Here is an 11,222-nt window from a genome sequence, read left to right as displayed (position 1 = left end):
CACATGTGTGTGTGCAGGCTGGAGGGGCTTGTGTCACTTTAGCTGTACTAAGTAGTTACCGTAGTCATCTCTGTGTTTAGACAAGCCTAAAATCAAGGGTTGCATTATCATCATGCCAGAAGTCCAAGGGCTGCTCTTAATTAGTATCTCTCAGTGTGCAAAGGTTTTTATAAAATAAAGCCATACAGCTGTGATATTTGCCTGGACTTGCGTCTCCCAAGGTGGAAGAGTAGAAATTATTCGTGAGCTGAGATCACCAGCAAAAATATCCCCTGCAGGAGGAGAGAGCGGGGAGCTTCTGGCTATATTTTAATATTCGTTAGGCGATGCTTAAACATCTCTCCTGAATTATTTAAATGAAAGAACCAGACTTTACATCTGGGAGTAGCTGTGTTGGTTTCTAGGCTGTAGCCTACTCCCACTGGAGTCAAGTGTGACAAGGTTTTAAGGGATTTGGGTACAGCAAAAGTAGCACTTCTGTTGTAGTCCCAGTTTACTCAAATTCTCCTGATACCCTTTTGAATGTTGCCACAGATCCAGGAAGCCCCTGCTGCTTCAGGAAAGCAGCTTTTCATGTGTATACTGCTGGTTTTCCCCCTCCAAAACCCATTTGGAATAATAAAGTGCTCTCATTCCCCAGGGTTAGTGAGCCATTGAGTCAGCCACGTGAGTCTCATGGCCCCCAGGTCATGAAGGCAGCGCTCAGTACCAAAGCAGGGGGTCGAACCTACCTTGTTACCCACTCATCTTTGTAGCAAGCCAACAATATCCAGCACAGTGGGAGGGTGTGGAGGAGTGCCAAAAATAGTGTTTAACAGGCTCAATGTCTTTCCACTCTAGCACGCCCAAGGTTGCATCACAACATTGTTCTCCAAAGAAGATGGATAAAGCAAAGAAGGGTTTGACGAATTCTCTGGGTAGGAGCCCCAACACTCCCAATACCAGCAATAAGGCTTCATGCTGGGACTGCAGTCCAGGAACAAGTTTGTTGCTTCCCGATAGCTGCAACCAGGGGCCAAAAAGACAAAAAATGTTTTATGCTGACGTCCTCACTCCAGGAACCTCCAGCATCTCGGGGGTAAGTGCAAAAAGCAGTTCTTTTTCTACCACTGTCCTAAAATGGAAAGACTTCTAGTACACCTGGTATGGAGAAATACAGCTTTCACCCCAGGTCCTAGCCCTTCATTTTGGGCAGAGACCTTTGTGCAAGACCTTGATCCTTACAAAGGGAAACCATAAGCCTCCTCCTGATCGTAGTTGCACTGCCTTCCTCAATGGCCAGTGCTACCACTGTCATCATGGTGTTGCCTGGATGCCAGTGTGGCAGGGCAGGCATATGGTTGTGACTGCAGATGATATTTGGAAGTAAAACCTTAGTGACTGCTTACCTCATCAAGTCCCAATCCACATTCTGAGCTGACATCAGGCTGCGCTCTGCTGACAAATCCCCTGCCTCTCTGTGCTGAAGTTTCCAGGTATCTGTGCCTCTTTGAGCCTTTTCTGACCATTGCTCACAGTCTCAATTGTCCCTAAAGCTCTGGTAAAGCCAGTCTTACAGCCTCACTTTCTCTCTGGACCTCTATGACCCACCCTCCCACTGTGCTACAATTGTGCTTTGTTATCTCTGACACTTCCCTTACATGCTGCATTTCAGGATGTTTGTGCTGGCCCCCGTATGTACCACGCTTTGCTAAGACAGGCGGACCTTGAGCAGCATACCCCTAAAGGTAAATATTCCAAGAGGAAATGTGACGTGGTAGGGAATGGGGCCATAACTCTTATGGTTGCTTATAGCGAGTGTGCTGGGAGCTAGGCTGATGACTCCAGGTTAGCGCTCTGCTTTCATTCTCTTCTCAGTGCCAGTAATGGTGCTGAGCTCCTTGAACGTCCCGTGAAAAGTGAATTTCTTTTAGAGGTGGAGCAAAGTGATCTGACTGGGCGGTAAAACCATGCTCTCTTTTCTCCTGGATATATCCCCCCAGGGTTCAGGGTAGACTGCGTTGCTGCCTATGGCAGTTTGGTCCCACGGGTCATAGGCCAGGAGAGCACTGAATTTGCATGCATTATCTTTGTGTATGGAGCCAGCAATGCCCCCTTCCTGTGAAAACAGGATCTGCCCATGAGCACTGTAATCAGAATCTAGGCACCCATAGCCAAAATCATGGTCCTCTCTCATTTATTCATTCTGCATCCAGCTGTGCCCTGGAGTAGCTTGTTCTCCCTGGATGCAAAGGGTCTTTCTGCTGGTCCCACCTGCTTACAAGAGCTTGTTGTATCGTGGATGCTGAAATATAGGAACAGAGCATGGCTGAAAGGTTTGCCAGCACTCTCCTGGCCCCTAGAGCACTCTTAGGGATATGGATCATAAGCTGGCAGCGGGTGGGGAGAAAGTGTGCATGTGAGAGGATTTTAGTCTTAGAGAAATATGGTAACTATATATACCACCTTCCTGTGCTTAGAAGTGACATTTATTTTCATGAGTGAGGACAAATGACTGCATCCTCAAGTGAATCTTGACAAGCTAGACTCATCCCTAACAAGTGGAGACAGATCTCTATTTATGATCTGCTGCTTCTTCAAGGGGGAAGAAGCTATCAAGCTGGAAATGTAAATGCAAATGAAACGCTAAGTATTGACATAAATAGTTGATAGTGCACAAAGTGCCATAATGGATGGTGCCATGGATTTTGCAACAATGAAGTGACAAAATTGGAACAGCTGTGCTCCCTGACAACAAATATAAATCAGGGCCATTCTGCAAAGACCCAGAGCAAGAGAGGTGCATGAGGCTAAAGGAGCTGTAGTAAACCCTCTGCATTTTAGGGATTCCTCAAAATTATTGTAAGCATGTATGTTGGTGTGGACAATAGAAATGTTTAGGATCGTATTTGTTCCAGACTAGGAGTCGTTCCTGAGAGAGGGGAGTAGAGAGAGAGGAGCCACTTCAGTGGCTATTTTGTTTAGTCCCTAAGCAGACAATGTATAGCTTTGGTGGTTGTGTCAGGGGCCATTTAGGAAGGGAAAGGGAATGACCTCTTAGAGGACCCATTCTCTACCTGGTCATCCTGAAACGTGTCTGGCTTCAGCATTATTGGCTGCTCTGCACAATTGCTTTGAAATCAAGGGGCAGCATCTGTGATGCGAGCAGGGTGAAGGATTGGGTCCAGGGCTTGACATCCAGAATACCCGCTTACGAGCCAGAACCTGAAGTTTCTCCATGGTAAAGTGTGAAAGTTCATCAGATGAAAAGCTCTCACTCCACTAAAATCTATTTTTAGTTCAATGCTTAGCTCTGTCTAGGGAATAATGCTTTTTAAAGCTTGCATGCAATTACTTAATTTAGGTTAAGCTTCAAATTCCCAGTTTGATGCTGTTCTATTATTTGCAGCTTGTTTAGCAATATAAACAGTTTAGTTTATGGGGTAAATGACATGGTTTAATTTCAGCCAGTTCTTGGAAATATATACTTTTTGCTTAGTCCAAACTGCCATCGAAAACATTTGGCCAAATAGTGAGATTGTTAGCTGTTTAACTCAATTTTTTTTCTCACACCACTGCTGATGTGAGTGGGAGGTTTGCTTGAATGAAAACTGAGGAGAGGTTTGTCCCAAGTAAGGTGTGAATAGGGACTTCAGCACATAAAGATGACCTGAGTGGCTTGTTCTCTCCTGCAATATTCATCAGCCGTTTATCACCATCTTGACCGAGTTTCCCCCAGCTATGACTGACTCTTCATCTCAGGGCACCCTAGGGAGGCAAGGAAAACCCACCCCTTTCTGAGAGGGAGGGAAGCCATGCACTAGTGACAGTAACTTGCCCATGATCATGTAGAGAGTCTGTAGCAAAGCTGGAAACAGAACACAGCTCCTTAGAGCCAGGTCAGTGCCCTACCTCCTAATAAGGTACATGACAGTAGTTCTCAGTGGAGGCTTCTTCTGTGCTGTCATTTTGATACTGGAAAACCATAATGACATATTGCAGCAGGAAAAAAGGTCTTCCTTTCTGTTTCCTGTTTGATGTCTACTTGATTTCTCTCACAAATCTAGTGAAGTGATTTCGTCAGACAACCCTGGAGCCTGCACAGTCCTCCCATGCATGTGAATGTAAAGCAGAGCGATGTCTGGTGGTTTCAGAAGTGTGTTTCTCTTTGTCTCTTAGTCACAACCTTCAAGGTGCCTGAGGACTTTGGAAGTGTCCTGGATAAGCAAGTGATTGGACCAACCACTGAGAACCTCATCAAGTCAGATTTCCCAGTGCAATCATTTAACCCCAAAGTGCAGATCGCCTTCCAAGGGCTTCCAGGGCAATGCCCTCGGAAGATTGAGGTAGAGAGGTAAGTAACCAGAAAGTGGCTAGAGAGATCATTACAGAATGGACGCAGCAGATTAGGGTGTTGATTTTTGCTTTCAAGACAAGACATGTCAAAAACTTTTAGGAAAATACTGTCCTGTAAGGCAGTGGTCTCCAAAGGGGGGGATGGGGGTGTTGCAGGGACTGCACAAGACAATTCACTGGGATGTGGGAAGAACATTTTTTTTAAATAGTTTTTATTTAATCTTTTTCTCATCCTTTTTTAATTTCTAGTTTTGTGTATGCTTTATAATGTACAAAATATGTTAGTTCAGTAGTACATGTATATGATTTATAAATTGGACAAGATGATCATTGTAGGTCCCTTCCAGCTGAACTAGCTATTCTACAGATGAAGAAATATATGTGTATGTGGTGTGTGCTCAAAAACTTTTTGACTGATAGGGGTGCACAATCAACAAGTGGAGTTACAGGCATGGGAGCCCTTCTAGGCACATTACGTGGTTATTTTCACCTCTGATCCAAAACAGGAGAAGACAGCTATATCTCACCTTCGATATTGCTCAGCTCTTAGCCAGCAAGGGGATAGACTCCAATCAGCTGATGCCAAGGCACCACAATCCTGACAATATGCCAACTATTGAGGAGAAGAAAGATCCCATCTTTCCCATCTACCTCCCATTAAAGGTAAGAGAGCATGTTTGGCACTTGTGATCTATCTCATTGCTTATACCACAGGATGTTTCTGAGAATTGCAAGATGCCTAGCCATCATTGATACAACAAGCAATAAAACAAGGAAATGCTTTAGCGCAGGTTTGGGCCCTGAAGGATCTCTACAAGATGCTGAGCATCTTCTGCAGGGTGCCCACAACTTCCATCAGAACTGATAGTCCTTGAGGATGGTCCTCACTGCCATTTGTGTGTCCAAAGAGAAGGTGTTGCCTTATGTTTCCTTCTGGAAGCAGTTGTCAGCAGCGTTACTGCGTGAGACCTCTCCAGGTGGTGTCTCTGCTCCCTAGGAAAGGGCTAGAGGTGTTTGGTAGAAGATTGTTGGTCGAAGATCAGCACAGCTTTTGCACCTAGACTCTTTTCTCTTTCTGTAGCCCATTTAGGAACTGCGTGTTAATTTTCTTCCCATGAAATTTTGTATCGGGTGTTTTCTTCTCTCTGAAGTAAGACTTCATTTCACTCATGTCCTGGCTTTTTAGATATTTGACAATGACGAGTATGACTGTCGAACGCCAGAAGAGTGGCTCTCACTAGGACTGGAGCCAGGATCTCACGATAGAAAGCCGGTGCCTGGAAAAGCACTTTTACCTACAGATGATGTACTGGGACACGGTAAAGCTTGAATGAGTAACTATTCGAGTGAGGCAACACTAACAGTTACAGGCCCATTCAGCAGAAGGGAGCATGTAGATTCTGATGAATGCAGCTCTGAATAGCAAAAAAGCAATAACTCATTCTGACGAGGCTCAGGCAGGCAGAGGAAGAGACCAGGGATCTTTATGACTGTCAGTCCTGCCCTGGGCTGACTGTTTCCACTTTTTTAGAAGTAGCCTCTGCCTTTTGCCCTCCTTTCTGTGCCTGGAAGTCAGTACAGTCAGAATTTTACTTTATTGATATGTAGGTGTCATCATGAAGTTAGTTAGCTTGAACACAGTATGTTCTGCCTGGATTTCACTGTGATTGCAGGATCAGAAATTCAGACTGCAGTGAAAATCCAAGTAGTAAATCTGGGGCACATTAAGTGATGTGGCCGTCTGTTGTTTTCTTGTCACTCAGAGCCTTCCCAATAAGAAAGCATCACTAGGTACAGCTGTACTGGTGTCCTATTGTGGCTGCAGCTCATATCAATGTATTTGCACTAGCTTTAAAGCATAGTACCTGGCATGCATACTGACTGCAGTTCTGGGGCAACCTCCTGCAAAACCTAAGCATAAAATGTAAGCTGTGTGGATCCTCGGGCAGCCAGCATGTGATGGCTGGGTTTTGCTCGCAGCTGGCTTGGGGAACACTACACCTGATCACTCCCCAGGTGAACGGGCTGTTCTGCACACAAGCAGTCAGACCCTTTAGGCCCTGGGGGAGGTGAGACCACTGGCACCCATACAGTGCCAGCACTGTTTCAAATCCCTATAGCTCAGACCCATGGTTAACAGCATCCATTCTCAACTTCAGTGTAACACTGTCCTGACCAGGATAGCACTTCCTAGCATTTAATAAGATCCAAACATTGGGTCCTGGATCAAGGGGTGAGGGCATTGGGAGGCAGAGGGGTCCCCAGGTATGGGCTGAAAGGATGTAAGGGCATATGGGACCCAAATGTGAGACTATAGCTGCAAAGAGTGAGTGGGAAAGCCTGAAGCAGGAGGTGGGAGGATGGTCTACAGGGAACCCACAGAGGTAAGAGGAGGAAAATAGAGGGCTCTGGTGCATGCAAACAGTTGGAAAAGCTAAGCTATAAGACCTGAGTTCATTATTTAGTTGATCACAGCAGAAATTATGTGAGATTGACCAAGATTCGAACTAGTAAATGGATTTGACTGTAGCATCACCACTCTGATCAGGAAAGTCCATTTGCTGTAGTCTCCAGGAGAATGGACTAACCCTGTCTTAATCCTTGATTCTCTCAGAGGACCCCAAAAGCCAGAAGTTAATCTACAAGTGGATTGATGTTGGTGTTCTGGATTATGACAAGGAGACACAGCTCTACTTGGTCCATAAAACGGATAAGAATGGGCTGGTGCGGGATGAAGAAGGGAGACCCATCATCAATGGAGGAATAACTCCACAAGGTGTGTTTCAAGTAAGGCCTTTTGGGACTTGGCATATACTCTGAGAGCCAGTCCATTACCCAAGCTGGTCCTAGGTAGAGATGGGAAGGACATCAAGAAATAATTTCATTCCTCTCCCTGTTATCACTCTTGACACATGTCTGTTTCACCTGTCCTGAAAAACCTCCAGGGGAAAGACCTCCACACCTTCATTTGACAATCTATTTGAGGCCTTCCCTTTGGAGAGATTTTTTTTTTTTCCCCTCCTCTGTCTCCCATCTTTCCTGCCTGCAATGTTAAATGATGGTCTTTCTGGGTCGCTGCCATTTTGAGGGGGAATGTGAAGAGATTAAGATGAAGTACCCCCCTTTTGAAAGGTTTGGAGATGCTGCTAATTCCATGCTCCTTGTCCCTTGGTGTCCTCAGCTTTGGTCCCTCATTTTGATCTCCAGTAAGCCAGCCCGATTATATTGTCCATCAAAAAGATGCTGTCAGCATTGCCAGCTGTTCTGAGTTTTGTTTTCCCTGTGGACTTTTGTAAGCTTTGCTTTCTTTTCCCAGGAAGAACCCTATTGTTGTCATGTCAGTACTGGGTGCCACGAGTTTGCATACTGTTTCTGGCTGAAGATCCCCAGGTGTTTGCACAGCGGGTGGTTTCTGCCAACAGCTTGCGTAAGAAGACACAGGCGCTGCTCCTGTATCACTTGTATGTGGACTGCATGCCCACAGATGGATTAAATAGCATCACCGAGAAGAGCCTGCAGAGAATGAAGCTGTTGGCTATGCATACTCCCAAACTGAAGAAAGAGAAGAGGTAAAGCATCAAGTACATGTCTGGGGTCTCAGCCTTCAGCCCACTAACATTGTAGGACTTCATGGGGCTACAAAACAAGTGGCAGTGGAGGCAGATCTTGAGCATCCGACTCAGACTGTGGATCTCATCTGCCTTCCAGCCTGTGCACGTGCACACCGTCCTCTTGCCCAGAGTGTCATCAGCAGTAGGTAGGACAAGAGCCCCAGGGACATATGTACAGGATGGGTGATCTGTCAGTGTTCCGAGATGAAGTAGATGTACTTCATATGCAGAACCACTGAACCATGCTTACACCTGCAGTTAAGTGGCCTTTAGCAGCAGGGAAGTTGGACAGAAATGGCATGGTTGACCTTGCTGTCTCCCTGTGGTTTCAGGGAACAGATCAGTCATTGCCGAATTGATCTGCAGACCACCAGCTGCCTCCAGAGAGTTGGCTGTTGTCTGCTGGTGACTCTTCTACTTATTAACAGCTGCTAAAATCAAAATAAGATCTGCACAGCGTGAAGCAAACAGAACAGGAGATCTTCACCTGGATATAATAGAGTGTCTCTTTGAGATGCAGTTCATATCAGGAAAGCGTTTTAAGAGTCCCTGGGCTGATGAATCATGAGCCATTGGTGGTGTCGCTGGGAATCAGCCATGACTGATTGCCCTGCTTAGAGACAGGAAGGTGTGAAGGGCTGCGTGGTCTGCCAGCCTAAACCAGAGAGCAAGAGAGTAATTAGTCTCTGTTTGTGAGCAGAAACATACGTATAAAGAAAAGTACTCTGCCTGCTTGAGGTGAAAGATGATGATTTCCTAGGGCAAACAGAGCAGGGTTTCAGTACTTATACACATGTTTTGGCTGAGGAGATTGATTTCAAGAGGTGTTCAATAGAAGGCAGTTGGAAGGACAGCTCGGATAGCCCAACTTTTCCAGAACTGCCAGGTAGCTTCCTCAGTTCTTGTGGATTTTTTTCCCCTTCCCCTCTGTAATGCTTCTCCCCCTGCACACCCCCAGTGGAGATTTTGCTTTGATCTGAAAAGACACTTGAGAAGGCTGCAGCCCTAGTCCCAGGTCCCCACTTGCCTCTGTCATTAAACACCTAGTTGATAGCTTTGCTGGCTGCTTCATTGTCTGCACAGCTCTCCTAATGCCTTCAGTAGTAGGTGAGCTTCTGGGTTAGCAAATCCAGGAGGGAGTGAGAGAAGGATGGGGTTTGCAGGAAAGCCACAGACATACTTCTGCTCAAACACCATGGGTTATCATTGTTTTCATGTCTTGTAATAGGATATTAGACCATATGTGCTGCCTGGAGAAAGAAGTGAGATTAGATTATGAACGCACCATGAACAGGATCAGCTTTGACACAGTTGTCACTTCCAAACCTGAGATGTTTTCTTATGTCACCCTGCCAGACAAAGAGGAGAAGAAAGTACCAGAGAAAGGTACGGGACACAGTGAAGCAGTTTGAACTCGGCATGGTCATAGGACCTCTTGTCTTTGATAGGATTCATGCTTTGTTGTAGAAACTCTTGGGTTCATGTTAATGATTGGGCTCATAAGGGGAGATTATATGAGACTTTTGAGTATGTCTGCTCTTTTTTAGGGTATATTTGCATGTTCACATTACCTTGGTTTAACACGTTACCATCCCTCAGCTAAGCTGCAGTAATTCTGCAAGTGTACCCTTAATGGCACCAAATGTAAGGCAGTGTGATGAGCTTAACTGCCTTCGCCTTTCCACTGTGCTAGGGCTGGCCACCTTCCATTTGCTGTGCTCAGCTGTGGCATACCTCCTGTGTGGAAGAGGGCTCAGGCTGTTTTAGAGTCCTGAACTGGAGAAAAATGACAACAGTAAAAGGGCAGGGGCGTATAGTGTGCACTTCAGTCTTCCAAAGATTGGAATGCCTTGAGGTGGTTCACAAGTGGCCTCTCACAGGTGAGATGATTCTGTTGTGCCTTGAAGTGAGCACAAGTGGGAAGATTCTTCAAGTCCAATGTTCTTTCTCATGGGAACTTCATGAGCCAAAGCCTCAGGAAGGTCAGGCACCAAGACAGTCCCCCAACCCCTAATGAGAGGCTGCAGAAAGTCTCTGCTGCAGAGCAGAGACTCTCTTTTCATCCAGCCATCTGCTGAAACTGCTACACGATAAGGCCCACACATCAGAGGACAGTCCTTTTCACAAGCGCTGTCCCAAAGGGAGCTGTACTCTTCCTCTAAAACACAAACTGGGATGGCTGTTGCAGGCAATAACATGTTCTTTTTTTTTGGTGCCAGGGCTCATCTGGATACCAGACTATCCTTTTGATGAACGACAAGTGGATTTCAACTTTGTCTCACACTTGACCAGGCCACAAGTCATCCTTCTCCTTGCACAGGTGCAAGATGAGTGCAACAAGGCAGCCACCATGTCTCTGTTTAACTCAACCTTAGCCAAGCATGTCTGCTTGGAGGAGTTTGAACAGATCCAGACCCAGACCTTCACTCAGGTGAGTGGAGGAAGCGTGGGGGGTGAACACATGGAGCAGCCATCAGGACTGGCTAATACAGCGTGTATTAGGCAGATGCAGCAGCTGCAGATCGACTCCCTGGAAAGGGATGAGCTTTCAAAGGAGACGTTGTGGGTGGGGCAGGGAGGAATTTGCATGTGCATGGCAAATTTACTGGGATGTGGGGGAGAATGGGCTGAAAGAGCCATAGCCCCCTAGTTAGGATCAGTCAATGCTGACCATACTCCTAGGCATGTATTGAACAAGTGGCTGCATAGTGCTACAGCCCGTCTTTCTTCCTCCTGGTGTCCATGCAGATAACAATCCTGGTTTGCACTCAAAAGTTTCCAGGTTTTTGGTTTTATTTCCCCATCCCTCCAGCTGCAAGGCACAAGAGCTTTGATTCCTCCTGAAGTGCTCATGGGGATAATGCTTTTCTACACACTGTTCTTTATGTACTTAATTAGATTACTCTGCAATGCCAGTAGACAGATGAGGACAAAAATTTGCAACTCTGTGGTAACTCTCGCCAGAAGATCTTCATGCCTTCTAAATGAGGGTGGTACATTGCACACTGGGTGTGGCCGCACGGAGTAGCTTGCACAGGGTTACACAGTAAATCAGTGGCAGAGGGCTTGTGCTGGTCCTTCCCAGTCCCATGCTGTTTCAGCTAGGCACTGCTGTCATCCACTCAGTGACTGAGGTTGTTTTATTACACACAAACAGCAGCTGCATGTGAAGCAAAAGTGACAGTTGGTGGTATTTTAATAAATTAAAACACTGCAGACTGCTGCTGCCCTTGGCTTCTTCCCCTCTTTCTCCTTGCTTGTCAAGAGAAGACAACA

At 46.0% G+C, this 11,222-nt stretch overlaps 1 protein-coding gene across 1 annotated transcript in view; it reads left to right on the top strand.

Moving 5' to 3' along the window:
• The first annotated feature begins 880 nt into the window (after positions 1 to 880).
• DNAH1 (dynein axonemal heavy chain 1) overlaps positions 881 to 11,222 on the top strand; it is a 71,667-nt gene continuing 61,325 nt past the window's right edge. Inside the window, exons 1-10 of the mRNA XM_035894624.1 lie at positions 881 to 1,078; positions 1,655 to 1,727; positions 4,159 to 4,333; positions 4,842 to 4,998; positions 5,522 to 5,654; positions 6,950 to 7,115; positions 7,157 to 7,161; positions 7,652 to 7,904; positions 9,175 to 9,332; positions 10,166 to 10,377. Of these exons, the coding sequence (XP_035750517.1) occupies positions 881 to 1,078; positions 1,655 to 1,727; positions 4,159 to 4,333; positions 4,842 to 4,998; positions 5,522 to 5,654; positions 6,950 to 7,115; positions 7,157 to 7,161; positions 7,652 to 7,904; positions 9,175 to 9,332; positions 10,166 to 10,377 (1,530 nt within the window). The remainder of the gene's footprint in view (positions 1,079 to 1,654; positions 1,728 to 4,158; positions 4,334 to 4,841; positions 4,999 to 5,521; positions 5,655 to 6,949; positions 7,116 to 7,156; positions 7,162 to 7,651; positions 7,905 to 9,174; positions 9,333 to 10,165; positions 10,378 to 11,222) is intronic.

Source organism: Egretta garzetta, unplaced genomic scaffold (genome assembly GCF_000687185.1).
Source record: "Egretta garzetta isolate BGI_Z169 unplaced genomic scaffold, ASM68718v1 scaffold215, whole genome shotgun sequence".
NCBI lineage: Eukaryota > Metazoa > Chordata > Aves > Pelecaniformes > Ardeidae > Egretta > Egretta garzetta.
This window is presented reverse-complemented; position numbering and strand designations above follow the sequence as displayed.